The 26,042-nt window shown below is 59.6% G+C and overlaps 1 protein-coding gene and 2 long non-coding RNA genes across 6 annotated transcripts in view; 1 reads left to right on the plus strand and 2 right to left on the minus strand.

Annotated features, from left to right (window-relative positions):
- Window positions 1-25,543, plus strand: part of CXXC5 (CXXC finger protein 5) — a 33,153-nt gene extending 7,610 nt beyond the window's left edge. For 2 of the 4 annotated variants that reach the window (XM_077138645.1, XM_077138644.1), the window contains exons 2-3: window positions 21,930-23,023; window positions 24,474-25,543. In XM_077138645.1, the coding sequence (XP_076994760.1) occupies window positions 22,097-23,023; window positions 24,474-24,518 (972 nt within the window). In that variant the 5' untranslated portion in view covers window positions 21,930-22,096 and the 3' untranslated portion in view covers window positions 24,519-25,543. Of the gene's footprint in view, window positions 1-17,952; window positions 18,083-21,929; window positions 23,024-24,473 lie in introns of those variants that run through there. The other 2 variants (XM_077138643.1, XM_077138646.1) reach the window with 2 other exon arrangements.
- On the minus strand, window positions 5,973-11,836 carry LOC143665047 (uncharacterized). Its single transcript, XR_013166724.1, has 4 exons — window positions 11,756-11,836; window positions 11,407-11,520; window positions 8,864-8,951; window positions 5,973-8,253 (listed from the first exon to the last, which is right to left on the minus strand). It is a non-coding gene; the product is annotated as an uncharacterized LOC143665047 (long non-coding RNA).
- LOC143665049 (uncharacterized) lies at window positions 16,145-17,912 on the minus strand. Its single transcript, XR_013166725.1, has 3 exons — window positions 17,587-17,912; window positions 16,686-16,762; window positions 16,145-16,412 (listed from the first exon to the last, which is right to left on the minus strand). It is a non-coding gene; the product is annotated as an uncharacterized LOC143665049 (long non-coding RNA).
- Window positions 25,544-26,042: the final 499 nt, after the last annotated feature.

Genomic DNA, 26,042 nt, shown 5'->3' on the forward strand with positions numbered 1-26,042 from the left:
GTCATTCATTCCCTTGTTCATCAGATGCTTATGGGTTTGTTTGTTTATTTAATCCTTGGGATGTGACAGTGATTCCTTACCATACCCCCAGTGCCTGGCACCAAGTAAGTGTTTGAAGAGCTTTAGTTGTTGCCATCGTCAGTTGCTGTCCCCCAGATATCCTAATTGTAATGATAATAGTTTGCAGCAATAGTGATGGCAATGGCTAACACCTCCTAAGCCCTTCCTGGGGCCCGGCCCTGTGTTACTGGCTTTCTGGCCTTCACCTCCTTAGATCCCAGGGTAGCCCAGCGAGCAGGGTGCTGTTAGCATCCCCATATACAGGCGAGAAAACTGAGGCTTGGAGAGTTTGTGACTTGCCCCTGTCAAGTGGGCTGGAACAGGCTGTGAGCACCGCCAGGCGGCCCGGGCTGGGTCTGTGTGTGGCGTTCCTGTACTTGCCACATTTCCGGGCACACAGAAGGGACTCCCTAAATGCCTGCTGAATGCAGGCCTTGCTCTGCTTAAGCTCCAGGCTCCCCAGAGGTCCTGGCACTGGGGAGATGGGCTGTTTGGCCATAGAGTGAATGAAGGAATTAATGAACGAATGACCACATAGCTGAGTGTGGGAATGTGTGCTCTCAGTCTGGGATGTGCTAGTGGACAGACTGTGTGTGGAAACCTACTGGCCCTCTGGAGGACTCTGGAAACTGAGGCGGGGAGCAGGGCTGAGAGATATGATCAGAGACCAACAGGCTGCTGGAACTAAGCTCTTGGGGCAAACCACGTTTCTTCCTTGGACCTCAGTTTTTCTATCTGTCAAGTGGGCCTGAGAGCCTTTGCCTTGGCTGGCTCCCAGCTGGCCTGAGCTAGGCCTGGTCTGAGAGTCTGGGAGGTGAGGGGACTGCGGCGGGAAGGAGGAAGTGGTGGGTGGTAAAGGCAGGAAGATGAAGCGTGGAGCTTGGCTTGGAACCTGAGAAGCAGGGAGACCGGCCCTGACCTGACGCCTGCCTTCCCTCTGAGCCACAGAGTTGGGGACACAAGCTCGCATCCCCCCAGCCACCCACTCTTGCTCTCCTAGGGCAGGGTGGGGGCTGGGCTTCTTGACATCTGTGGCGTCAGTGGCTGGATGTGCCAGGAAGAGGTGGCTTGACCCCAAGGTCCAGACCAGCTCCCTTCTCAGGCCCACAGGCCCCGCCCACAGCCCCACGTCCAGATGGGAGAGATCCAGCCCTTCTGCCTCCCCCAAGGCTAAATGGGGAATTGGTGAACTGGGCCAATAGTCAATCATGGCCCCCAGCGGGCTGGGGTGGGCATGGCCCCCTTTCTTCCTGGGACTGTCAAATCTTGATGACCCAGGGTTTTGAGTTACAGGATTCTAGAATCATAGAATGTTTAGGGCAGAGGGATTCTCAAGTTATAATTCTTGGCATGGTGGAATGCTAAATCACAGTATCTGGGTTTTACTGCTGGAAGGCAGCGTGAATGGGCATGGTTCAGTCTCCTTGTTTGACGCTGGGAGACCCTGAGGCTCTGAGGGGAGGGGCCTCCTTGAGGTCACAGAGCCAGCCTGGAGCCCTCAGGTGACGCGAGCATGGACCTGGGGCAGAAACACCAGTTCTGCCTCTAGTCTGCCCCTCTCTGGAGATCCAGCCGGGGTGGGGAGTGAGCCGTGGGCCCAGTCAGGCGGCAGGGGGCTGCGGCTGGCCTGCAGGCACGGAAGGGTCCTCAGGGTGCGGCCACCCGCCCGCTGCCCACGCTTCCCGAGGCACCGTGTGAGGAGGACGTGCAGGCTCTAGCTTCCAGCAACAGCCGGCAGGGCCGGGCGGCTTCCCAGCTCCCCCTCTGACTCACAGCCGTCAGCAGCTCCCCCTCTCCTGGGGGCCTCAGCAGCCCCATCTGTGCAATGGGGAGAGGAGGCTCTATCGCACAGTCTAGCGTCACAAAAACCGAACAGTTGGGGGATCCTTTTTTCAAGGCCGCTGTTAGACTGCAGGAGAGCTGGGGGAGGAGCCCCGAGTCGCCCGCTGGCACTGGCCCCAGAGCACTAAGCAGTGGTGTTTGGAGTCTGACCCTAATGCCTCCAGTAGCCTGGAGAGGCTGGATTGGTTGCTGGGACTGAAGGCGTGGTGGGAGGTGAAGGGACAGAAAGAGACAGCACCTGCCAGAAGAGTCTTCAGAAAGGGCCCTAGCTCTCTGGGCTCTCTTTTGACCCCAGTATATATACCCCTTTGCAAAATCGAGGGTATTATCCCACAAGGTCATTCATTCGGGTATACTGTGTGCCCGGACGTGTGCTGATGCTGGGGAGACTGGGGATGCTGAGGCGAGTGGCAGAGCAGCCAGGGGCGGGCGGGGGGAGGCTCCCTGCTACAGACATGAGGTGGGGGTGTGATTTGGCCGAAGGAGTGACGCTGGGAGCAAGGAATGGGGTGGGGGTGTATGGAGCCAGCCGGCCAGGCTGTGTCCAGCGGAAAATCCCAGCCACTCTCAGGAAGTGTTTCCTCCACTGGTCCCCGGGGAGGGAGGCAAGGCAAGCAGGAAGGAGAGCAGTTGGGGGCAGACAAGGCCCCCCAGCCAGAGCAAGCGGAGACATCCCAGGCCTGGCAGCTGGGCTGGTGTGCCCCTCACACTGCGGGAGGGCTGGAACGCGCACACAGACACACGCACACACGCACACATACACACACAAGCCATGCTGAGGCTGGGCCTGTGAGGAGGGGCCGGGCCATAGTCCAGATTTCAAAGCCTTCCCCAGGGGCCTTGCTGTGCCCTCCGCCCTGTCCTGAGCCACCACTGCCGCTGCCGGGGTGGCAGATGCTGTTTCATCGGCCCAGGCGAGTGGGAGGCCTCCGGAAGGTCCTCCTGGGAGGTTCCGGGGGGCAGCGGGGGCGTCGGCAGCTGCCGCCCAGCTGGGGCTGGCTCCCAGTGGCCTCCCAGGTCCCCGGGCCCCCCAGGTGGGTGGGGGGTGGCGCTTCTGAATTGGGGCTAGTGCCTCCTGCCCTCACCCCCCCCCCCATTCCACCGTGGCCCACGGAGCCTCTTGGCTCTGGCCCCCTCCTGTCCCTGGCTGCATGTGCAGAGCCCCCCTGGGGAAGGCAGGGGAGGAGGCGCAGCGGGCTCAGAACAGCGGGTGCCCGCGCAGCCAAGTATTTGCGCGAGCTGTCAGAGACAGACAGGCATGTGGGGAATTTGGTGCGTGCGGGGCTGGGGGAAGCAGCCGGGTGGGCAGGCAGCAGGCGGGAAGCTGGGACCGCCTCCCCCGCCTGTTGAACCCTGCAGAGACCATCACTCCCCACTCCACCCCCAACACCCCCGTCCAAAGGGACTGCATCTGGGCCCCTTCTTCCCGCCTGTACCAGTGCGGTGAGAAGGGGGACTGTGGTCCTGCCTGGCGATCTGGTGACAGTGCTGACTCTGGGGAAGGGGGCACCCTGCTGAGGGGCCAGGAGCCTGGGAGAAGCGCTGTGCACTGTCGGAGTACGTAGCCAGGCAGGAATCCAGGTTGTGCCCGACTGTGGCCTCCAGGAAATAGCAGTTGTCATTCCCTGCACCATCCCCCCCCACCCCGCGCCCCTCCCTCCCAGCCTGGCATAACTTGCTTCCTGGCCAGGGTCTGTCCGGCAGATTGGAGAAGCCTGGTGTTGCCCAGGCTGGGCAGGGAACAGGCAGGCTGGAGGAGGCCATGTTTATAAGCCAGTAGGCACTGGGGGTGCTGAGGAGGGGCTTCCCTAGCCATTCTTCCGAAGCAGGTGGTATCACTTGGGGGGCCCTGGACAGAGACCCCTACCTGGACACTTTTGTGGTCTGCTCCCCCATAGCGCAGGGCCCAGGACTGAGTAATCCTTTTCATAGCTGAGAGCCCAGAGAAGGGGATATACTAGCCCTAGGACACACTGTGATCTCCCCAGCCTGCCCTCTACCCTTATGTGGTGGTGCCAATGGGAAGAGGTGAACATTAGGGGGTTGCTGTCATGGGGGGGGGGGCTATATTTAGTCAATCCTGCCGAGCCAGGGGGCCCCTGGGACCAGCTGTTTGTGGAGGGGGGGGGTGCACAACCAGAGGCTTTGAGCTGCATTTAGTCTGGAGAGAACTATCTGCCCCCACCCTGCAACCCCACCCACTGGCTGGGCGGCCAGGCTGCAGGCTTGTCCCCTGAGGGGCAGCTTGCCTGGGCCTGGCGGCCGGCGGGACAGGCAAGATGACCCGATAGGCTTTTCCCAGCTCAGGTTTCGATGAAACAGGAACCTGAGTTGCAGCCCGGGGCCATGGGGGCCAGGGCAGCCAGAGCCTGGGGGGCCAGGGTTGCTCCCCCACCCCCACCCCCGCCCGCCCCACCTCCGCCTCTACCTCCTCCCCACGCAGCCCCCCCTTCTCAGAGGCCTGGGGGAAGCAGCAGGTTATTTATCAAGCCAGCCTCCCTGCCGCGTCTGCCCGCGCCACCCCCCCCCCCACCTCCTCGCACTGGCGGCCGTGAGCCCAGCCGAGCAGGGTGAGTGGGGCGGGCGGGCGGCAGGATTAGCTCAGGAGACGTGAGTCACCCCATCCCCAGCAGCCCCACGAGGCCCTGCGGCCTGGCAGGCAGGGCGCACACTCACGCACCCCACATGCTGCACACCCAGGGCACACACTTAGAACAGACGCAGTCAATCCTGGCCCGCCCCAGCACGCAGCTGACACACACACACACTCAGACTCAGCCTTGTATATTGTGTGCACACAGCTCCCCTGGGGCCGCTCGGGAAGCATACCCGCTGTTGTCCTCACGGCCCAGCCCCTGGAGGGCCCCACACCCTGCTCTGTCCTGTCACAGGCCAGGCTGTCACCTTCAGGCTGCAGTTCCCGCCCACGTGGTGCCAGAGTCAGGCCAGGAACACCGACAGCACGGCCTGGTGCACGCGCGCGCTCACACGCATGCACGCTCCGACATAGGCCCACACTCAGCCCTGTTGGGCTCACACAAAGGAAACCCTGCACCTCGGCCGTGAGCAGTCAGCCGAGGTCTGTAAGGTAGGGGTGGGAAGTGGGGTCGTTTTCCCCCCTCCCCCAGGCTTGGTTTGGCCCCACTTCCAGGCGGTGACCCGCTGTCAGGCATGGAAGCATTAAACCCACCTGCTCTCAGGTAGACTCTGGGCCAGGCAGTGGTGGGTTGGGAGAAGGGAGAAGGTGCAGAAGAGCTGGGAAGAGGAAAGGCTGGAGAAGGAACACCATGGAAAATCAATTTCCCGGGAGCGCCAAGTGACCAGCTGCTCTCCCCACTCAGGAGGCAAGGGGGCCAGAGGGTTGGGGGAGGGATAAGACTCCCTTTGATTGGGTGGACTGTGCCCTAGGAGCACCCATTTTTCTGTCTCCCTGGTTCCTAAGGCCCATGTTATCCTACCCCTACCCCTAACCCTTGTAACCAGTGTCCCTAGACTTAGCATTTGGCCTTAGCCCTTAGTTCTTAATCATCTGGTCTGCAGAATGGATACAGAGCCTACCTGAGCACGGGAGGGGCTGGGCTGTTGGGTTGGAGTGCTCTCTATGGGGCCTCCGGCTTCTGCTGCCCTTTGGGGCTGGGGCCTGCCCTCCCTGAACTGGGCAGAGCCAGGGACATGCTCATTTTTTTTAGATGAGAGAATTGAGTCTGGTGGACATGGCTTGACCATGGTCACAAAGGACTTTGGATGCAGTCACCTCTGACACCCAGACTGCAGATCATTCTGTGCCCACAGGGTTGAAATAACCCCGCCGGGGTCAAGGGACAGGTGGCTGTAAGGACGCAAGCCCAGGCGGGTCTCTAGTCCTGGCCACACAGGTCGCTTCTGTAAAGGGCCTGGACAGTCAGTGGTCGAGAAGGGAAGAGGGGTCTAAGTGTCCCAAAGAAAACCAGCCAGCAGTGGCTGGTCAAGAGGCCTGGACAGGCCTGGTAATCATGGGCCAGGCTGCCAACCTCTCTGACCTCACTTTTTTTTTTTTTAACATTTTTTATTGTGAAATATAACATATATACAAAAAAGCAATAAATTTCAAAGTATAATGTAACAAGTAATTATAGAACAGATTTCAGAGTTTGGTATGGGTTATAGTTCCATAATTTTAGGTTTTCCTTTCTAGCTGCTCCAAGACACTGGAGACTGAAAGAAATATCAATATAATGATTCAGCAGTCATATTTATTAAATCCTGTCTTCTGTTGGAACCCCTCCTTCTCCTTTGATCCTTCTCCCAATCTTCGGGGGTATTTGGGCTATGCCTGTTCTAACTTTTTCACGTTGGAAAGGGACTCTCTGACCTCACTTTTGCCACCTATAAAATGGGTGTGAGACTCATCTCTGTGTCTTAAAGCTGCAGGACTGAAGTAGATGACGGGGTGGGGGGTCTCACCCGTCTAACTGTGCCACAGCTGGATCTCCAGGTGAGTGCAGCCCTGCCCCACCTGTCTGCTCCACCAGAGCTGGCATTTTTCTGGGAGTAGGACCCCCACAACAAGGTCTCCTTAATTAGAATGTCTTGATTTGGTCTGCTCTGGGGCTGTTCTCGGATGGAATGCTGAGGTGCAGAAATGAAGAGGTTGATTTGGGACGCAGGATGGGAAACCAGGGTGATTTTCCAGGGGGCTACAGAGTGTGAGAGGAAGCAGCGAAAGCTACCCATAGTTCCCAGGCCTTCTCTGTTCCCCACACCCCCAGCACTCACACGGCGAGGCCATTACAGATTAGACTTGAGTACAGACTTCCAGGTGGCCTTTGTGGGTGGTGAGGGACATGGCACACATCTCTGTGGCAGGGCCAGCGGGAGACTGCAGGAGATCTGAGAAGTGCTGACGGAGCAGGCAGGGCTGGGGGGCCAGGGAAGTGGAAGGAAAGATTGGCAGGAAATGTAGGCACGTTCTTCCTGTGGCCAGAGGAGGGGGTGAGCCTGGCTAACAGGGTGCTGCCCTCCTTACAGCCTTTGGCTTCCCACCTGTGCTCATCTCCCCATGGTCCTGCAGATGAGAGGGCAGCAGAGATACTTTCCATTCGGTGCTGGTGAAACCGAGGCACAAGGGGTCGGCTCAGGTCATTGGCAGGACTGGGGTCACCACCTAGGTAGGCCTCCCATCCTCGACACTCTTTTGCTGGCTGATGATGACAGTAAAAGTAACACAGCTATCCTTTATTGAGTGTCTGCTGGGTGCCGGCCATCAATGAGTTTCACATATGTCCTCTCCTGGGCTGGACAGGTCTGGGGCTTCCACCATGTGCACTTCAGATGGGGGGGCGCTGAGCTCAGCAAGGTTGAATGCCAGTCTGAGGTCGTGTCCTAGGCTTAAGGCTGCAGGGCTGGGATAGGAACCTTGTCTCCAGAGCCTGCTTGGACCTTTTCATGGCTTGAGCCTGTGTCTCTTCAGGTGAGGGGGGCGGGGGGCTCCCATCCCCCCCTGTAATCACCCATGATGAGTAATGTTCCCAGTTGGGCCAGTCCCCAACCCACCTCTGCCCAGCCCCACAGCTGTCCCAGGGCCCTGCCATCTCAGGGCACTCCCCAGGTTTGGACCTAAGGGTCTTGGGACTCTTGACTCTTTAGGCCTCGGGAGAGAGACCCCACCGGCCTTGGCTTCTGCAGGGAAAGCGACTCACAGTGACTGGGGTGGGGGTGCCAGGGGTTACTCTGGGAAGCAGATCTCCCTGCAGACAAGTTCTGCGAAAGGAAACTGAGTTGCTGAGTTTGGGAGACCTGCTTAGGACCTGGCTGGGGTCACACACACATACACACACACCACCCCTTCCTGAGGGCTCCTTTCCCTTCTCCAAGGAGCTTTGTAGGGAATGGCTGAAAAAGTGCCTTTGGACTGGAGATCTCTGTTCTGTACCCCATCTCCCCCAACCCCGGGTCAGTGTGCAAGCTAGCCAGAGAGCACCAGGCAAGGCGTGGCCCTGGTTCAGTTGGAGGGACAGGATGATCTCAGGGTCTGGGGCCCTGTGCTGGGCAAGTCACTTCCCCTTTCTGGTCTCAGTTTCTTCATCTGTGAAATGGCTGTGGGAGAGTCTGCCCTGCACAAAGTTCATTCCCCACAGACAGACAGACAAGCCACATGCCTTGTGACTGGTGTTCCAGGTTTCCCGGGCCCTGGGCTCCTGCAGCCCTCACGTCAGACAGGGGGTCTGCGCAGGAGCAGGGGGTGCTCTAGAGCTGGACTGACTCCACCGTCCACAGCTTGGATGACTTTGATGGGTTACTGCCCCGGTCTCTGGATCCTTGGTGTCCTCATCTGTGGAATGGGAGCACCATGGTGCCTCCCTCCTCGGCCTGCTGTGAGGACCAGACAGGGTGGTGTGGGCGGAACACCCGGCACAGACAACAGATGGTGGTGACCTCGGAGCCCCCTCCCCCGGGCCAGCCTCACGGCCGCTTCCCCCCAGCCTTGGCCTCAGGGATTCTGGGAAGGAGATGGTGCCAGTCTGCTGGCTCAGCCGGCTTGGCCACTGACCTTCAGAGCACCCAGGCTGTCAAGGCCGCCTGCCTGCCGGGCGGGCGGGCAGGGGGAGCGCCAGCCGGCTCTTCGCCTGACGCTGCCCGCCCCTGCTCCCACTCTCCTCTCCCTCTCTGCGCCTGTGTGTGAGCTAATTAATCTCAGCCCCTTTGGGAAATTAGAACGCCGCAGTGGCGGCCTCCTCAACCTCACAGTGTCTGTGCTGCTACCAGGCCATGCCAAGACCTGCTGGGGTTTGGGGGGCACGGGGTGGGAGCTGGGGGACAGTAGGATGAGCTGGGCAGGCCATGGGTCTCCCTCAGCCTCCCACTTCCTGACAGGGGATTCTGGCTTCTTAGCCCCCTCCCCACCCAGACAGCATCCGTTTTTCCAGGAAGCTGGAAAAACGCCCTGCCATGGTGAAACCGAGCTCCCAGTGGCACCGCTAACCTGGTCCCAGGGCTGGTGTGAGCACTTCTTGGGGCTCTTCACCCCACTTCCATTTCATTGCAGGGTCCTCTTGTCTGCCCAGATCAAGCTGATGGAGACAGATGTAATTATGGAATTTTGCTTGGGAAATTAATTTGAAAGTTAATTAATTGATGATTCCAGAGGTGGCAGGCTCCACGCCCGACTGGTCCTGCTGACGTCAGTGCTGACCCGCTTGAGACATGCAGCTTCACGGGCAGGCTGGAGAGAGGGGCCCCGTGACCTGGCCGGGGCAGCCCTGGGACAGGCAGACAGGGCAAAGGGCAGCCCAGTGTCCCAGTGCAGACTAGGGACCTGGGGAGGGTTCACTTGACTACTGAGGGTGAACTCAGGATCCTGAGAACTCAGCCACTTGCTTGAATGTTCCAAAAGCCATTGTCCAGCACCTGTACACTGACCCCAGTGTCTCAGGTGCCCCAGCCAACGTCGGCTGCTGGCTGTTTTGTCCAGTTCTTCCAAACCTCTTTTCTTGGGGAACCTTAAACCTAATCCCAAAGCCTTTTCCAGAGTGCCCCAGGACATCACCTGTGGATGCAGTGGGCAAGGCTGAGAGAGAGGATGACTCGTCTGGGTCGTTGCGCTGTGTCCTCCAGGAGACTGGAGTAGGGGCTGAGTAGAGCCTAGGCTTCTTCCCAGGGGATAAATGCCCGAGCTGGTGGAGTCCCACCTGTGAGCCTTAAAGGTGATCCTCTGGTCCCTCAGCAGGGGGTCAGAGAACATGGCCAACCCCCTCTGTCCTGTCACCCCTGGCACCATCGTGTCTCCTTCCCCTGGACCTGTGTGTGCATGTGGGGTCTTCCCTCTCCTTCTCACCCAATCCCTTGGAAGACCAAGCTGGGGCTGCGGTAGGAAGCCCCATGCCCCAAGTCTCCCTGGGTTGCATAGGGACCTCCTGGGCCCCCTGCTCGGTCCTGACCACAAGCCTGAGCTTGGAGGATCACTGGCTCTGTTCCATGTTGGTATAGAGCAGAGAAGGGTCCATGTTTATACAAGAGGTGGCCAGGCCTGGAACAGGTCAGAGATACCCACAGGAGGCCAGGCCAGTGAGGTGGGGGACACGGGCTCTCAAAAGAGTCACAGTTGGATCTCTCCCCAAGCTGGATGGCCTTGAACAAGTCCCTTAGCCTCTCTGAGCTTCAGTTTTCCTCACCAGGGAAATGGGGATGATCACATGTCATTCAAAGGGCTCGGAGAGGAATAGTGGGTTATATCACCCTAAGTGCCTAGACCGAGCACCAGGCTACCTTGTTGTCTGTTGGAGGCAGGCTGGGTGAGAGAGCAGGGCGCCAACGACTGATGACGGGGACTGTGCTGGTGCCAGGGCCTTAGAGGGCCAGGCCAGCAGGATTTGGGAGGGGAACCCAGTGCATGTGGTTGGAACAGAGGAGCTGGAGGACACAAGAAGAAGTGATGTTTATGAGGCACTCAAGGTAAAACAGCAGTTCAGAGTCCAGTAATGCCCCCAAATTTGTTTGGTGCATTCCCTCACCTCTAGGATTCCCCCAGTGTCCAAGTGGGCTATGGAGTTAATTTCATAGTCCTCACCCCCCCACCCCATTTGTTCAGAATAAAAGTGTCATGGGTGGGCTGGGCTGGGCAATTTGCATCCCATATCACTCTGAGTTCAGGGTTTCTTCAGGGTCGGCAGGGAGAGCCCCAGTTTTGAGTTTCACTGTGCCACTCCCTGAGCATTCCTCTGTGTGGGTGAGATTTGGAGCCAGAAAAGTGAGAGCCTTTGTCAGAGGGGCAAGGTTCCTCTACCCACCTCACCTCCTCCAAGAAGCCTTCCCTGGTAGTTCCTCCCAGCTTTTAGCTAGTGGCCGAGTACTCAACGGTTCTTTGCACAAACTGATAAACACTTCTTGTGCTTGTCTGTGTCTGTCCATCTCCCACCTAGACTGGGAGCCTCCTGAGGGTGGGGGGGTGCATTGCACCTGCTCTCTGTCCTGCAGCACCCAGTTTAGGATTAGCACTGAAGGGGTCAGGGGGCTGGTTCATAGGGCCGTTTTACAGGTAGGCCATTGGAGACCCAGTGAGGACATGTCTCACCAAGGTCACACAGCCAGCCCAGGGGTAGAGCCAGTACCCCATCCCCCACCCCCATCTTAGGGGACTGCTGTGCCTCAGGCCTTAGAGGCGGGAAAGAAGCAGGGTAAAGGGTGGATCCCTGCTAGGTGGATGTGGGGCCACTTGGTGCCCTCTGGGGCCTGGTGGGCAGAGCTCCTGGTGCCCAGCCTTGGGCCTTGTGCTTACTCCTGAGAGCTTGGGGAGTGAAACTTCCGGCATCAGTCAGAGGACAGGCCTTAGTCTCTCACAGCTTCAGATTCTTCATTGTTTAAAAGGGGAACCCTGGTACCCATCCCTGCAGTGCCTGGGAGAGGAGGGGGTTAAATGAGACAGTGCGTATGTTGTTCTTCGCTCCATGGTTGAAACTCACGAAGTGCTCCCTAAGTGTTCACCAAGTGTTCACCATCATCATCATCATTATTATTACTGACACTTACTTTGTTATCGTTACGTTATTATTCATGCTCCCGGGGCCCCAGCAGCGCGGTGGCTCTGGGCTTGGATGCAGAGCTCTGGTCTGCAGAGGAGTTGCAGTTCCTAATTAGTCAATGCTGCAAGGAGAGGGCCGGGTTTTTAAAATTTTCACTGGAGGCACCCACCTGCCCAAGGTTTTCCCCAACCCCTCACATCCAGCAGGCTGGGGCCGCCGTCCCCTCCCCGGCCTCAGGTATGGGGTCTGGCTCCCCCTAAGCCTCCCCAAATTTCCCCTGCCACTCCCTCCGCCTCCCAGACCTCCGGGGCCATGAATCATTTATGAGGCAAAAATGAAACCAATTAAGGACAAACTTTGAAAGCCTCTAATTGCTGCGCCTGGTGGCAACCGAGGAATGAGGGGAGGCAGGCCTGCTCGGCGTGGAATCTCCTTGGCCCCGGCCTTCCCAGGCCGCCGGTCCCGCCGCGGCTTGCGCGCCTGGGCCTCCCGGCCCCCCGCCGCCTCCCGGGCCGGCCGCGGACGTGCCTGCGCGGCTCCGGCGGCGGCGGCGGCGGCGGCGGCGGCTCGCGGCGCCCGCCCGGGTCCCAGGCCGGCTAATTAGGCGCTGCGCGCTGCCCGCTGCAGACCCGAAGTGATGGCGGCTGTTCCCGACGTTCTGAGGCCTATGCCCCCGAGCTGGCTGCATTTCCCCTGGCCGGGGCCAGCTTGCCTCGCCTGGCTTAACCCAGACGTGCCCGGGACACCCTGTCCCCAAACTGGAAGGCTGGAGAGGCACGCACACCCACCCCTCCACGCACACAAGGCAGGATCGGTTTGCGTGGGCCCTGAGATGCTGGGACAGTCCCATTGGTCGGAGAGAGCAAGAGAGAGTTCATATCCCAAGGGGGAGTGAAAAAGGGCCCGGGGAGATGACAGATAAAGGAGAGGAGCTGGCGGGGGCGGGGAGGTCGCCGAGCTCCTGAGGTGTTGCATTGCTGCGGCAGGATCCAACGCTTTTGTCTCAGCTCTGCCAGACAGGGCAACCTTATGTGGAGTTCTTAGCCTCAGTTTCCCCATTTGTAAAATGTCAGGACCGGCTAGTTTTCTCCTGGGTTTGGGATTTGGGGAGCAGGGCTTTATGTGCCCCCGCACTCCCATCTGTTGGGGTTTCTGAGGGGATGGAGGTGAGGGTCTGCAGTGGGAACTCAGCAGGGCCTGCCACGAGCCCCAGGTGCAGTGGCCTTGCCCGCTCTCTGTGTTGAGGGCCAGGCCGGCCCTGGGCATCAGGCACGTTGTTTGCTGAAACCGAATTTCCGTGCTTGTGTTTTTCCATAATTATATTAGCAGGTGGGATTTTTCCTCAGGGAAGCAGTGGGAGGGGGAGCGCCGTGGCAGTGTCCCCGCCCGCTCTGAGCGTGAGCTCACACTCGGCTCTGCCCGCCTGCCTGCCGTAATGATTTTTTAATTATGCAGCCAGTGCTCGGAATTGCTAATCTGCCTCCAGCCCAGCATCCCCTCCTGCAGCTCGCACCTCAGCCCCTCGCTGAGGTCCCCAGACTGGTGGTGGCCAGTGCTGTGCCCAGTGCCAAGTGGCGGAGGGCAGCCTCCACAGCGGGAGAGTGCACAGGTCAAGGAGGGCCCCGGGGGCGGCTCCCCCTAATCTGCAAGGAACAGGACTTGGTGGGGGGCCCTGTGGCTCTCTGTCCCCCGCCCCAGCATGGCTGGCACCCGCCAGGACAGCTGTGGCTCTTGAAGAGGGAAGGGGGAAGGCTTCATCGGGGCCTTTGGGGGTGGAGTGACCAGTGCCCCCACCCCAGTGCTGTGGCCACCCCCATTTCAGGGGCATCAGCCATCTCTCCAGCCTCGAGTGACCCCAGGGACACACATGCACACAAGTACAATCTTTGTCTCTGTCACACCCGCACTCACACTTTGTTTCCTTTCCCCACACGTCCGCAGCCTCACAGCTCTGGCAGCACAATGGCACAGTGTGTGCACCTTACACACGTGGACCCACACCTGAGGGCTGGGCACACTTACTAGACCCCATGGCTGCCCCCCATGCCCTGCCCATTCTCCCTGGCCTCACCCCCACCCCCACCCCCGCCTGGGAGGTGCTCTGAGGTCTCCCCATTCCGGTCGGGGGTGGGGGGGGTGGCCGCCTGTGGCTGGGCCCGACCGAGTCTCCATCGACCCCAACCCGGGGGAGGTGGGGGCGGCTCTGCGGCACGGCGCGGCAGCCCCTCTCCAGGCGCCCAGCTGTGGCATCTGTCAAGGTCAGATAGCGACTCCGGAACCAGCCGGCTTGGCCCCACGGCCCCTCTCGCCTCATTATTTTTGTGTTCCGGGGCTGCGGCGACACCTCCCTCCCTCCTCCTCAGCCTCCCACCTCTCGCCTGCCTCCCCTGTGCCTCTGCAGGGAGGGCCTGCGGTCTGGGGGCTTTTGTTTTCCAGTTTTTTCCACGCCCAGGCCAGGCGGGCAGACAGACGCTGGCCAGAGCTGTTAGGCCTTGAAGGGCAGACAAGGTAGGTCCCTCCCTCTGCAGGCCCATGGCTGGGACTGGGACAGGTTCTTGGCTAGGGAACCATGGCTTGGTTTCTCAGGGGGACAGACTGAACCTGGGCGAGCCCAGCCCCCACCACATCCCCATGCACCTGTGGGCAGCTTCCTGTTTCCATAGGGGCCCCGGCACCTGGCACCAGTTCCTGTCTGCTGCACCCTCCCCATCCCAGAATCCCTCAGGGGCCCTGACACAACTCGGCATGCATGCACACCAGTACACATGTAGCAGGGATGCACCGAACCTCACAGCCAGAGGAACCCCTACATCCAGCCTCCGCCTAAACCTCTGTGCTTGTGCAGAGCGCACACTTGGGCATTCGCATACACTCAAAGATTCAGATAACACCCACCTCCCTTGTATGCACAGGGCAGTCCCAGCCATAGCCTTCCACTTCCACTCACATGTAAGCCTTATGTCTACATCTAGGCTCAGACTCTCAGGAATGACATCTGAGACTGTGCCCCCCTCCCCTGGAACACCCTTAGCCCACCAGACACACGTGCACACAGCATGCACAGTCGTGTGACACAAATGTATCTATACATAATGCCACTCATCGTGATACATGCTGTGGCCCACAGGCTCACTCCCCGTTACTCAGAGCTCCTTGAGTAAACTGCCCCAAGGGGCTTTTGTCCCCTGAAATGCTGGGAAACCAGGCTTGGGGCCTCCCCTTGGTGAAGAGGTGTGTCCAGGGAGCCCCCTACCCCCCAAGAGTAGGGAATGGTGGTGTGACAGATGGACTGCCCTCCCCACCTGACCAGCCCCATCGCGTGCCCCACCCTGACCTCAAGAGCATGAGGAGGTGGCAGGGGTGGGGGGCTTTCGGGTAGGTCCCGGTGGGCTTGGCAGCTGGCTCAGGCAGGCTCAGGGACTAGCCTTTGAGGCTCTGTCTCTGGGTCCCTCTTTCCACCTCCAGCCCCTGATTTCCACCTCTAGGATGTAGGGAATGGGATATAGGCAGACCCCAGGCCCCACAGGGTCTCTGGGGTAGCCCTGGCTGTCCGCTCACTTCTGCCGCCAGCTGTGGACTGCTGTGGCTGCCCCCAGAGGGGGAGGTAGCTGGAGGCTCAGCGGAGGCTGGGCTCCCACCCCCCAGGAAACTCAAAACCCCGGGCCAGCCGCGGGTGGCGGGTTGGGGCAGGCACAAAGAGGGCCTCTGTGTGGCCCGACTGGGCTGCCCACAGGATTCTGGGGGAGGAGGCAGGAGCCGGTTTCCGTCCCGTTCTGCTTCCTGCGGAGGCCGCCGGAATGCCCGGAGCTCTGGCCCAGCCTGGTCCGTCCGGCTCACCCGCAACCCCTTCCCCTGTCTTTTCCTGGGCCTTCTGGTACAGCTACAGAATTCCGGGCAACAGTGCCCCCTAACCTGTTTGCCTGGGGCCTGAGATCCATCCCCCAGGACCCATAGGAAACCTAGGGGGTTCCCCTAACCTAAGAGCCAAACTGGACCTCATTGTCCAACTGAAAAGCCCTTCCCTCCATGTGCCTCAGAGCCCTTGACACGTGCTGGAGTCACTGAGACGTGAGTTCAAATCCTGGTTCTGCCACTTATCAACGTTAGGCAAGTAACTTCACTTCCCTGAGCCTCTGTTGCCTTGTCTACAAACTGAGGGCAATAATAAAGAGTTGTGGTGAGGATCCAGTGAGAAAATGTGAAACGCTTGGCACACTGCCTGGCAGAGAGTGAGCGAGTGTTCACCGTGAGGACCCGCTGTCAGCCGTCCTCGGGTCGGGGGCATCTCTGGGGTCTTTCTTCCCAACTCTCCATCCCCCGCCCCAGAGGGCCCGCTGGGTCACTCCCTGCAGTTGGGAGTGAGGAATGAGGAACAAGGTTCACTCTCTTCCATTTTACAGATGGGAAACTGAGGCTCGGTGTGGGGGAAAGGCCTGGTGGAAGTCGGCAGGCAGGAAAGCACAGAGTAGAGCCACCAGCTGGACCTCAGGACCCCAGTCCCCCCGCCCATCCTGCTGGCACTCCCCCACACACACACCCAGTGGTTTTCCTTGGAAGGACAGATTCCCCTGTCCCCGCCCCGTGCCTTGGCTCCTGTATCTCTGAACTAGGTTCTCGGGCCCCAGCTGTGTCGCGGCGCTGGGAGGCGGCCCTGCGTAGGTCTGTGAGCGCCGATGCCAGGGTGGGCTCAGCTCAGGCATCATGTTTGGTGACTTAGGGATCATGTTCAGTCCAGGATCCAGGGGCCCCAAGTGGAGAGGACAGGGTTTTTGCTGTACATCACAAGTGTTTATCAGATCACCGGTTCTCAGCGGGGCAGTCCCAGCCCTTCAGGGCTGGTGTGCGGATTAACTGAGTGGAAAGGTCCCGTACATGTACGCGTTAGCTCTTACCATCCTGGTCCTGCATTACAGACGGGGCAACTGGCCGAGACATGTGCTAAGGTCACACGGCAAGGGAGGGCTCCTGATCCTTTGGTCCTTCCGGGGAAGGAAGCAGGCCTGAGGGAGGAGCCTGCTAAGAAAGACCAGGCGGTGTCCGAACCAGAGGTACCCAGGCACTCCGTCTCACTCCCCAGAGCCCCAGGATGGGACGTTATCTCCTGCCTGGGGCTTCCGTGTTCCTGACCAGGAAATGAACTGATCCCTTTCTCCAGCTGTTTCTGGGACTTCTAAGGGAGTTTCCTCAAAACCGTCGGGTGGGCCAGCGGTAGAATGCTCGCCTGCCATGCAGGAGACCTGAGTTTAATTCCCGTACCATGCACCAAAAAAAACCCTTGGGTCTCACATGTTTCAATCCTCAGACACGGTGGAGTGTAGAAGCCGGGAAATGTAGATGTGCCCTTGGCAGTCAGTCTTGAGACCCTAGAGGTGTTGAGGACACGTCCACCTCAGGCCACCTGCTGGCTCCTCCCGTGGTCACGTGCGTCTGTCCGTAGCTGGGCATGTGCCCTGTGCTACCCGCCAGGGCCCCCTTCTCGCTGCCTTCAAGACCACTGGCCCTTGTGCAGCTCCCCAGACCTGCGTGGGGCCTTTTTTCCCCCTCTGGAAACTCCCCAGGCTGAATCACGGCCATCAGAGATGGAAACCCCCAGCCCCCCACCCTGTTGCTCAGCCCAGCCCAGCCACCACAGTCCGTGGTCTGTCCACCCTCAGTCTGTCTGTCCATGTCGCCTCCCTTGGAGGTCAAGGAGACCAGCCCACCAAGGTGGGTGGAGAAGTATGAGCCGGGTGTCAGGGGCATGTGTGAAGGCGTGGGGAGGGGTGCCTTGAGTCAGGCGTGCAAGTCTGCACACTGGCGTGCCCAGATGATGCCGGCTGTGCAGGGCAGAGCCTCTGGGTCCAGCCTAACTGCAGTCCCCTTCCCCTCCTACTGCCGCCCCCCCATCCCATCCTCCAGCCGACAAAGGGGTGGAGGAGGCTGGCACCGTGCTCAAATCCTGTTCTTGGTTGTGTTTGCTGGTTGCACAACTCTGTCAACTTAACTGAAAATTGTTGAGTTGTACACTTAAAAATGAGTGAATTTTATAGTATGTAAATTATACCACACTAAAGCTGCTGGGGGAAAAAACTCTTGCCCTTGACTTCAAAGTTCTGCCTGGTTGGGATGGTGCCAACCTCATTCCCACACCTCGTGTCCACTCCCCTCACTTCTTTACGATGCCCTCTTTCTAGCCTGGGCTTCCTACCTCTCTGGTAGCCTCTCCTTATCCTTAACTCCCAGCTCTGCCTCGCCTTCCAGCTCAGCCCCCATCCAGCTCTCATTTCACATGGCTTTATCTGACCACCACCCAGCTCCTGTGCCCTCCTCGAGGGCAGTGTGAGGTCTGCATTCTCTGCCATCTCCCCAAAACCACACGGGCCCTCCCTGGAACCACTGCTGGGGCAGGCAGCGGGGGGCTGTGTGCAGCCGAGTGTCTAGCCGTGGACCTATGTATGTGTCTGCCTGCAGACAGCACCAGGCCCTCCCATAGTGCCCCCCAAGGCATCCGGCCCTGGTGGCGCTGAGGGTGGGGGGAAGGCACTGCCACCACCTCTGGTGACCTCATTGCAGCTGGCATTATAACATCACCCAGCATTCCGGGTTCCTGCCTGGGCATCTCCAAGCCCTCCAGGAGGGGCTGCTCCCCTGGGGCCTGTGACAGCTCGGCCCCACGCATACACCATGGAGAGGTGACAAGCACGGTAACGACTCCGGGGGGCGGGGCAGGGGACAGCCTCCAGGGCAGCTGGGTCATCTTGCCCTGGGACATTGTGCCAGTTGCCCAGGTAGAACAAAGGAGGCCATAGAGCAGGCTGACCAACACTTGGACTCCTGGTTCAAATCCTGTCCCATGTCGACACCCGTTGTTTGACCTCGGGCTGATGGTGGCTTGACCTTCTCTGAGCCTGTTTCCTCAAACTGGTTAACAGTTCCCATCTCACTGAGTTCCGGGGAGGAGTCAATGAAAAAAGGCATATAAAGCAAAGGTGCATGGGCCTGGGCACAGGAAGCGCTCAGTAGATGCTCGCTGGTAGGATTAGGGAGCCAGTTACAGCAGCGGGAATGTCACCCTTGGAAGTGGGCTGCCCAGAGGGGGCGAGGTCTGTGCCTCCTGGGGCCGACCAGGCCTTGGGGGTGACCAGGAGTACCACCCCCTGCGGGAAGGGAGGCTCCTGCTTTGACTCTCCCTCTTCCCAGCTCAGCCAGCGAGCTTGAGCCCACGGGGCGACTCTGAGCTCACGAGCCCATGGCCCCCCAGCTCCCTCCCAACCTGCTTCCCCCTCTCCTGTGGACATGCCCATCCTCAGGTCACTGAGACCTCAGGGTTGTTTCCACGTCTCAGACTCTCATGCCTTGGAGTCTGGGCTAGGTGTCCTGGGTCCCTGGGTCTGTTTGAGCCCCTTTGCTCCAGTCCTGTTCCCCATGACACATTCTGTCCTCTGGCCTTGACCCTTTGCCCCGTCCTCCCCAGGCCCCCCTTTCTCTGACCCACCCCTCAAGTTGTCCGTTTCAGGGTCCCCACCACCTGTCTCTGTCCCGCCTCATGTTCCCCTCTGCCCCCCGGCTCTCCACGACTGGCTCCCTCTCCTCCCCCCACCCCACCCCCTGGGCTCTGTCCCCGCCCTTCAGCCCCTGGTCCCAGCTCCCGGCCGGCCCGGCTCCTGCATGGACAAAGGGGTCCTTTGTGGGCTGACCGCGGCTGGCGGGGCGGCGGGGCGCTGGCTCCGCATTGCTGATGAAACGGAGCCCTTTGTTGTCCCTCCTCAGGCGCAGTATTTCTTTTTGGGGGCTGGATGCGTTCCTGGCAGGGCCGATGATGGATGCGCCCGCCGCCGCCGCCCGCCTGCCCGCCAGCTTTCCCTCCCGCTCGTTCCCGCTCCGCTTCAACGCAGCCCCAGCTCCTCCCCTGCTGCCTGGGCACTGCCAGGCCCTGCCTGGCCTGGGAGTGGGTAGCTATATACCCTGTAATAGAAGGTGGGGGCTTGGGAGGATGTCTGTGTCCTTCCCTGTGGTCAGGGATCCACTGGGACCAGGGCATCAGCTTTTCCCAGGGTCTGAAGGAAAAAGTGAGCCAGATACAGAGATAGAGTTAGGACAAGCTAGGGGACCAGGTCTGGAGGACTAAATGCAGGTGTCTGCCTACTCCAGGGTTTGAGGACAGAGTTAGTCCCCCTTACACTACCACCACCCCCCCCTTTCATTTACTGTGCCTGACAAACCACGATATTTTTGCCTGCAGCACCTGTTCAGCAACATATCGCGTCCTCTGGTCCCAAGCTCAGCATGTCTGAAGGCTGGGGGAGTGTAGTCTCTGAGGAAGGACAGAAAAGCACAGGATTGGAGAGATTCAAAGAGAGGGCCAGAGATAAACAGGTTCATTCCCCACCCAGAGAGACTCAGGACGAAGACAAAAGCAGAGCGCCTCAGCCAGAGATCCAGCCCTGAAGGCAGGCCTGGTGGTGTCAGAGGGAGCTGACTTCTAAGTGACCTGCCCTCCCCGCATGCAGAGCTGGATCCTGGAGCCGGGGGGAGGGAGGGAGCAAGCAGAGCAGGAGAGACGTTAATGCAGCCATCGATTTCTGCCACCAGCTAGGAGGCTGCAGAGGCGGGGGACACACACAGGGGCTGGGGCCCAGGCTGCTCCCCTCCCCGCCTCGCCAACCTGCAGGCGTCTGCCTTCTCCTGTCTGCTCCCCTCACCCTGTATCTGGGGCTGCTGGGGTTGAATCCAGGGTGAGGGTGTTGAGCTTGGCAGGGAGGGGTCTATCTCCGGCCTGATCTCACTGGCCCTCGTGAGTCACCTAGCCAGGGTCACTGATGCCCAGAGGTCACCAGCCTCTGAGGGGAGGGGCCCAAGAGTGGGCCTTGGTGTGGGCCTGGGAAGGTGGGACAGACCACAGCCAGCCTCGGTCACACTTGACCTCCTTCCCTTAGCACAACTCTGGCTTCTCTGCTGTCACCCGCTCAGCCTGACCCCCTAGGGCCCTCTGGGTTGTGTCCTGTCAGCTCACCCCACTCTGCCCTCACCACTCAGCTCCCCTCACTGGGAAAGGGCCCCAGGTGGGGTCATGCCTGCTGGGGAGGGCCAGGGAGTGGCTGGCTTGGTGGGTGCCTGCCCTTCTTCCCATCCTGGAGATGGAGCTCATCCCTTTCCTGCACCCCCTCCTCTTTGCACCCACTCCTTAGCAGTCCTGGGGCAGAAGCCTTGCCTGCCCAGGGCCTCAGTTTCCCCCTCTGTAAATGCAGAGGGCTGAGCTGGATGATATCCTGGGTCAGGCCAAGTCCTGTGACTAGGGGATGGTGGGGTTGCCTGGGGACAAAGATCCAGTGTGTGCCGCCCTAAGGCCCAAGGCAGGCCAGGCCCAGCCAGATGTGTTCCTCCCCCTTGGGCCACCAGCTGCTCAGAGGCTGGGCCCTGGCCTCCACCCCTCTCCGGGTGTGCTGGACTGCAGCGGGCTCACCAGGGAAGGGGTGCTAGAGAGCTCACCCCAATCCATCCAGACCTTGGTTCCTTCTGGAGCTCCTGGCCAAGGATACTGGCCACTCAAGTGCCTTAGCCATGGGCGTGGGTTGAGCAGGCCCTGTCCTGGGAAGTGGTGCCTGAGAAACATGGCGTGGTACAGGGACAGCTCCCCACCAGGCTTTGTTCCCTGGAGGGTCACACCTACACCCTCAGTCCCAGCCTGGGCCAGCCAGAGACCCCTCCTGCCCGCTCACTGCAGCACCCAGCCCCGGCCCCTCTCTGCAGGCCTTGTAAGGCCCCTGCTTCCTCCCCAATCTCTGGGATTCCAGCCAGAGCACAGCAGTGAGGCCTGAGCAGAGACAGAGGTGGGGTCTGACAGGACACTGACTGTGTTTTGGGGGCTGAGGAGGAGGTGGGCACAAGCCTGTCCTCCATTCTTGCAGGAGAGGCGGGCCTCTGCCCCGTGCTGCCTGCCCTACGGTGACCCCCTAAAATGAGTCTGTTCTGTTGGGCAAACTGGGCTAAACAAAGTCAAAGAGGGCCTTTTACCTGCAGGACTTAAACAGAGTCTTGAAATAACAGAGCGATTAGGGATCTCCCCAGGGGAAGCCAGGGGCAGTGTCCTGGACTTTGAGGCTATCTGTACCTTATAGCCCTTCCAAGGCTGTTCGGACTCATCCTTGGATGGGTCAGGGGAGCAAGATAACTCTTAAGTTTGTGGGTTCCTAAATACCTCCAACTCTCTCCCACCTCCAGGACCGCCTGCCGGCATCAGGTCTCCCCAGACAGCACAGGGCAGCTTGGGGCTGTGGAGAGCTGGGCTGAGCCTCCACCGTGCCCTCTGCGGCTGTGTCCACAGATTGGACAATTCTCCTCTACCTAGGCTTTGTCATCTGTAAAACAGACTCTTGCTAGCCACTGCTTCAGAGTATTCTTGTGACTCTTAAATGATGTAGCTACAAACACCGCATTCTTAGCCAGGGCGGGCCTGGTACTTCGTGCCACCCGTGTGAAGGCGACACCGGCGTGATGCCGAGGAGAAGGTGTTCACCGCTGCCCTGACTCTGTGTCCTCTTGTCCCGGCAGAGTGAAGACGCTTCCACGTGGGCATCTGACCATGTGCCTGCCCTGAGTGTCGACGCCCAGCAGGCACCCCCCGTCTCAGGCGGCAGGGCCGGGAGCGCTCTCTCCCCTGCAGACCCCCGGCAGTCGGCAGGCGCCCCTGGTGGCGGGGTCCGGGCCCCGGCCCCACCATGTCAAGCCTCAGTGGTGGTTCACAGGACGCCGGCGGTAGCAGCGGCAGCGGCAGCGGCAGCAGCAGCAGCAGCAGCAGCAGCAGCAATGGCAGCGGCAGCAGTGGCCCGAAGGCGGGAACGGCCGACAAGAGCGCGACGGCAGCCACCGTGGCACCGGCCTCGGTGGCGGATGACGCCCCACCGCCGGAGCGCCGCAACAAGAGCGGCATCATCAGCGAACCCCTCAACAAGAGCCTGCGCCGCTCCCGCCCGCTCTCCCACTACTCTTCCTTCGGGGGCGGCAGCATGATGGCCGGGGAGGCTGCCGACAAGGCTGCCGCAGCCGCGGCCGCCGCCTCCCTGTTAGCCAATGGGCACGACCTGGCGGCGGCCATGGTGGTGGACAAAAGCAACCCTACCTCAAAGCACAAAAGCGGTGCTGTGGCCGGTCTGCTGAGCAAGGCCGAGCGGGCCACGGAGCTGGCAGCCGAGGGACAGCTGACGCTGCAGCAGTTCGCGCAGTCCACGGAGATGCTGAAGCGCGTGGTGCAGGAGCACCTGCCGCTCATGAGCGAGGCGGGCGCCGGGCTGCCCGACATGGAGGCCGTGGCGGGGGCCGAAGCCCTCAACGGCCAGTCCGACTTCCCCTACCTGGGTGCCTTTCCCATCAACCCAGGCCTCTTCATCATGACCCCGGCGGGCGTGTTCCTGGCCGAGAGCGCGCTGCACATGGCCGGCCTGGCCGAGTACCCCATGCAGGGAGAGCTGGCCTCCGCCATCAGCTCGGGCAAGAAGAAGCGGAAACGCTGCGGCATGTGCGCGCCCTGTCGGCGGCGCATCAACTGCGAGCAGTGCAGCAGTTGTAGGAACCGAAAGACTGGCCATCAGATTTGCAAATTCAGAAAATGTGAGGAACTCAAAAAGAAGCCTTCCGCCGCTTTGGAGGTAACGACGCCTTAGAGGGAGGTGTGTGGGCTCTTGCGTTTGTCCATCCGAACCGACCCCACCCCTCACCCCCGGCCCCACCTTCCCTTACCGGAGTGTCTGAGGGATGCCCAAGCCAGTTCTTGGGCCCTGGGGTTCTGAGCCAGGTTCCAAGATACCAGTTCACTGCCCCAACAGTCACACAAGATCCCTTCAGGTTATAGTTTGCATGGCAAGCCTAAAGTCCCAGGCCAGGGCCTGGCATTCCCCACCGGGGCCCAGATTCTGATTTCCCTCCTGGGATTCTGGGTCAGGTGTTGATTCCCTATATATTTCTGATTCTCAGACGCTTCCTAAAGCTTCTGGTCCTTGACCTAAGATTCTAGAACTCTCTGCCCTGACGCTTTTGAGGGTTCTGTCCAGTGGCCTTGAGGCCCCACTACTTGCCCTTCCAGAGCCCAGCCTTGCCCTAAAGTGCCCCCGAGGGTAGAGCTAGAGCAGTGCTGCCTGCCTTGCTCTGGGGCCTGGAAGAGCCCTGGGTCTGGGCACTCAGTTGATGGGGTACCTTGGGGCCCCAGAGTGCAGTCTAGCTGCACAGCTAATGGCCAGGGGTCCTGTGGCCCTGTGGTTTGTGGGCAAGGCCTGTCCACTGTGGAACTGCTTTAGAGAAGCCAGAGGGGTTACCATGCTGCTTTCTCGCCACCACCATGGCAGGTCCTACCCCTGTGCTCCCAGCCGTGGCAGCCCTGGCTGGGATGACCAGCCTGGATACAAAAGCTTCTTTTCAGCCAACTGTCCCTGCCCCAATACAAGTAGGCTTGATGCAAATGTCCAGAATAGTTGGAAAACAACGATGGTATCCCCAGAATGGCCTTCTGGCCAACTCCCCTCACCCCGCAACCACCCGCCCTCCCAAAACCCCTGACTTCATGTATCTGCTCTCCCACCCAGAAAACACACCTGTGTGTCTGCACACACTCTCATCCAGTGTAGACGCATGTACACACACACACACACACCCTTGCCCCAATACACATTCTCTTATTACAGACCTGGCTTCTTGGTAAACACACCAAGTATCCCTCCCTATACACACACCCAGCTCAGTACACACTGCACACTGTAGCATAGCGCAAGGCACACAGCCGTGTACACAGGCCGTGCACACGTTTACACGCTCGTTGGACAGAAACGTGCACACAACTCCCAGGTGCACCACAGCCTCCTGGCGCCCGTTGCCTGTGGGCCAGGGGCAGGGGTCTTCCCGCCTGGAAGGAGAGCTCCTGGGCGCAGTGACTCGGGAGGCCCTCCCGCGGCTCAGCGGGACGGGCAGGAGCTCCACACGGGTGGCTGCGTTCACTCTGTGCCCGTCCCTCCGCCACGAGGCCATCCACGGGGGAGCGTCTTTGCACCAGGCCCACCCGGACCCTGACGGAACTCTCTCCTTGTTTTTGTCTCCCGCCCCCGCCAGAAGGTGATGCTTCCGACGGGAGCCGCCTTCCGGTGGTTTCAGTGACGGCGGTGGGAACCCAAAGCTGCCCTCTCCGTGCAATGTCACTGCTCGCGTGGTCTCCAGCAAGGGATTCGGGCGAAGACAAATGGATGCACCCGTCTTTAGAACCAAAAATATTCTCTCACAGATTTCATTCCTGTTTTTATATATATATTTTTTGTTGTCGTTTAACATCTCCACGTCCCTAGCATAAAAAGAGAAAGACAAGGAAAAAAAAAAGTTTACTGCTTTTTCGGAAAAACAGCAGCAACAACAACAACAAAAAGAGGTAAAGACGAATCTATAAAGTTACCGAGACTTCCTGGGCAAAGAATGGACAATCAGTTTCCTTCCTGTGTCGATGTTGATGTTGTCTGTGCAGGAGATGCAGTTTTTGTGTAGAGAATGTAAATTTTCTGTAACCTTTTGAAATCTAGTTACTAATAAGCACTACTGTAATTTAGCACAGTTTAACTCCACCCTCATTTAAACTTCCTTTGATTCTTGCCGACCATGAAATAGTGCATAGTTTGCCTGGAGAATCCACTCAAGTTTATAAAGAGAATGTTGATGGCGCCGTGTAGAAGCCCCTTTCCACCCATCCACGCGTGCAGAGCTGCTGGCGAGGTGCTCCTGAGGGAGGGGGAGCACCCCCGCAATCCCCTGGCCCGAGCCAGCTGTGCTGCACCCACAGTCCCCCAGAATGGGATCCCCCACCCCAACAGTGATGATTTTGGAAAAAATGAAAGTTCTGTTTGCTTATCCACTGAGATCTGGGGAGCCCATGTCTCGATATTGCCGATCCTGGCTACTTCCCTTAGAGAAAATAAGTCCTTTTTTTTCTGGCCTTGCTGGTGGTGACAGAAGAAAGGGCTTCTTTGCGTGCCCCCCTCCCCCGACCCCGCCGGTGGGCATGGGTGCCCTGCGGGCTCCCTGCAGCCCAGGCCCCCTGCCCGGCGCCGGCTTCCTGCTGATGAACATGCTGTTTGTATTGTTTTAGGAAACCAGGCTGTTTTGTGAATAAAACGAATGCATGTTTGTGTCACGAAGCACCACTGGCTTCTTGCTCTCCGGTTTTGGGGGCTGGTGTGGGGGCTGTTGCTGGGCAGGGGTCATCTGGGACTGCTTGGCAGAGGAAGAAGATGATGGCTCAGGGATGGCTAGAGCGGGGGTCTCTTGGAGAAGAGAGGCCCTTCCAGGCCCGGACACGGGAGCAGGAGCAGCCAGCCTGGCACGTGGGGTGGAGGAGCTCTTCACCTGGGGGTGGCTGGTGCTGGGAATCCTCATCAGCCTGACTGCACCCCACCCCTCAGAGCCCAGCCCCCCACGATCTCCACTCACCTGGGCCTCCTTTAACACCTAAATCTACCATGGCCTGATCAGGGCAAAGCAGCCACAGTACTGGGTTGAGGTCTGAGCCACTGAATCAGTTCTTCTTTCTCTTCTCACATGGAAGGGACCTGGCACTACCCCAGCCACCAATGTGATTTCCCAGGAGCACGTCCAGCCCAGGGTCATGGGGACCCGGCTGTGCCCGGTACACACACA

Source organism: Tamandua tetradactyla, chromosome 20 (genome assembly GCF_023851605.1).
Source record: "Tamandua tetradactyla isolate mTamTet1 chromosome 20, mTamTet1.pri, whole genome shotgun sequence".
Taxonomy (NCBI): domain Eukaryota; kingdom Metazoa; phylum Chordata; class Mammalia; order Pilosa; family Myrmecophagidae; genus Tamandua; species Tamandua tetradactyla.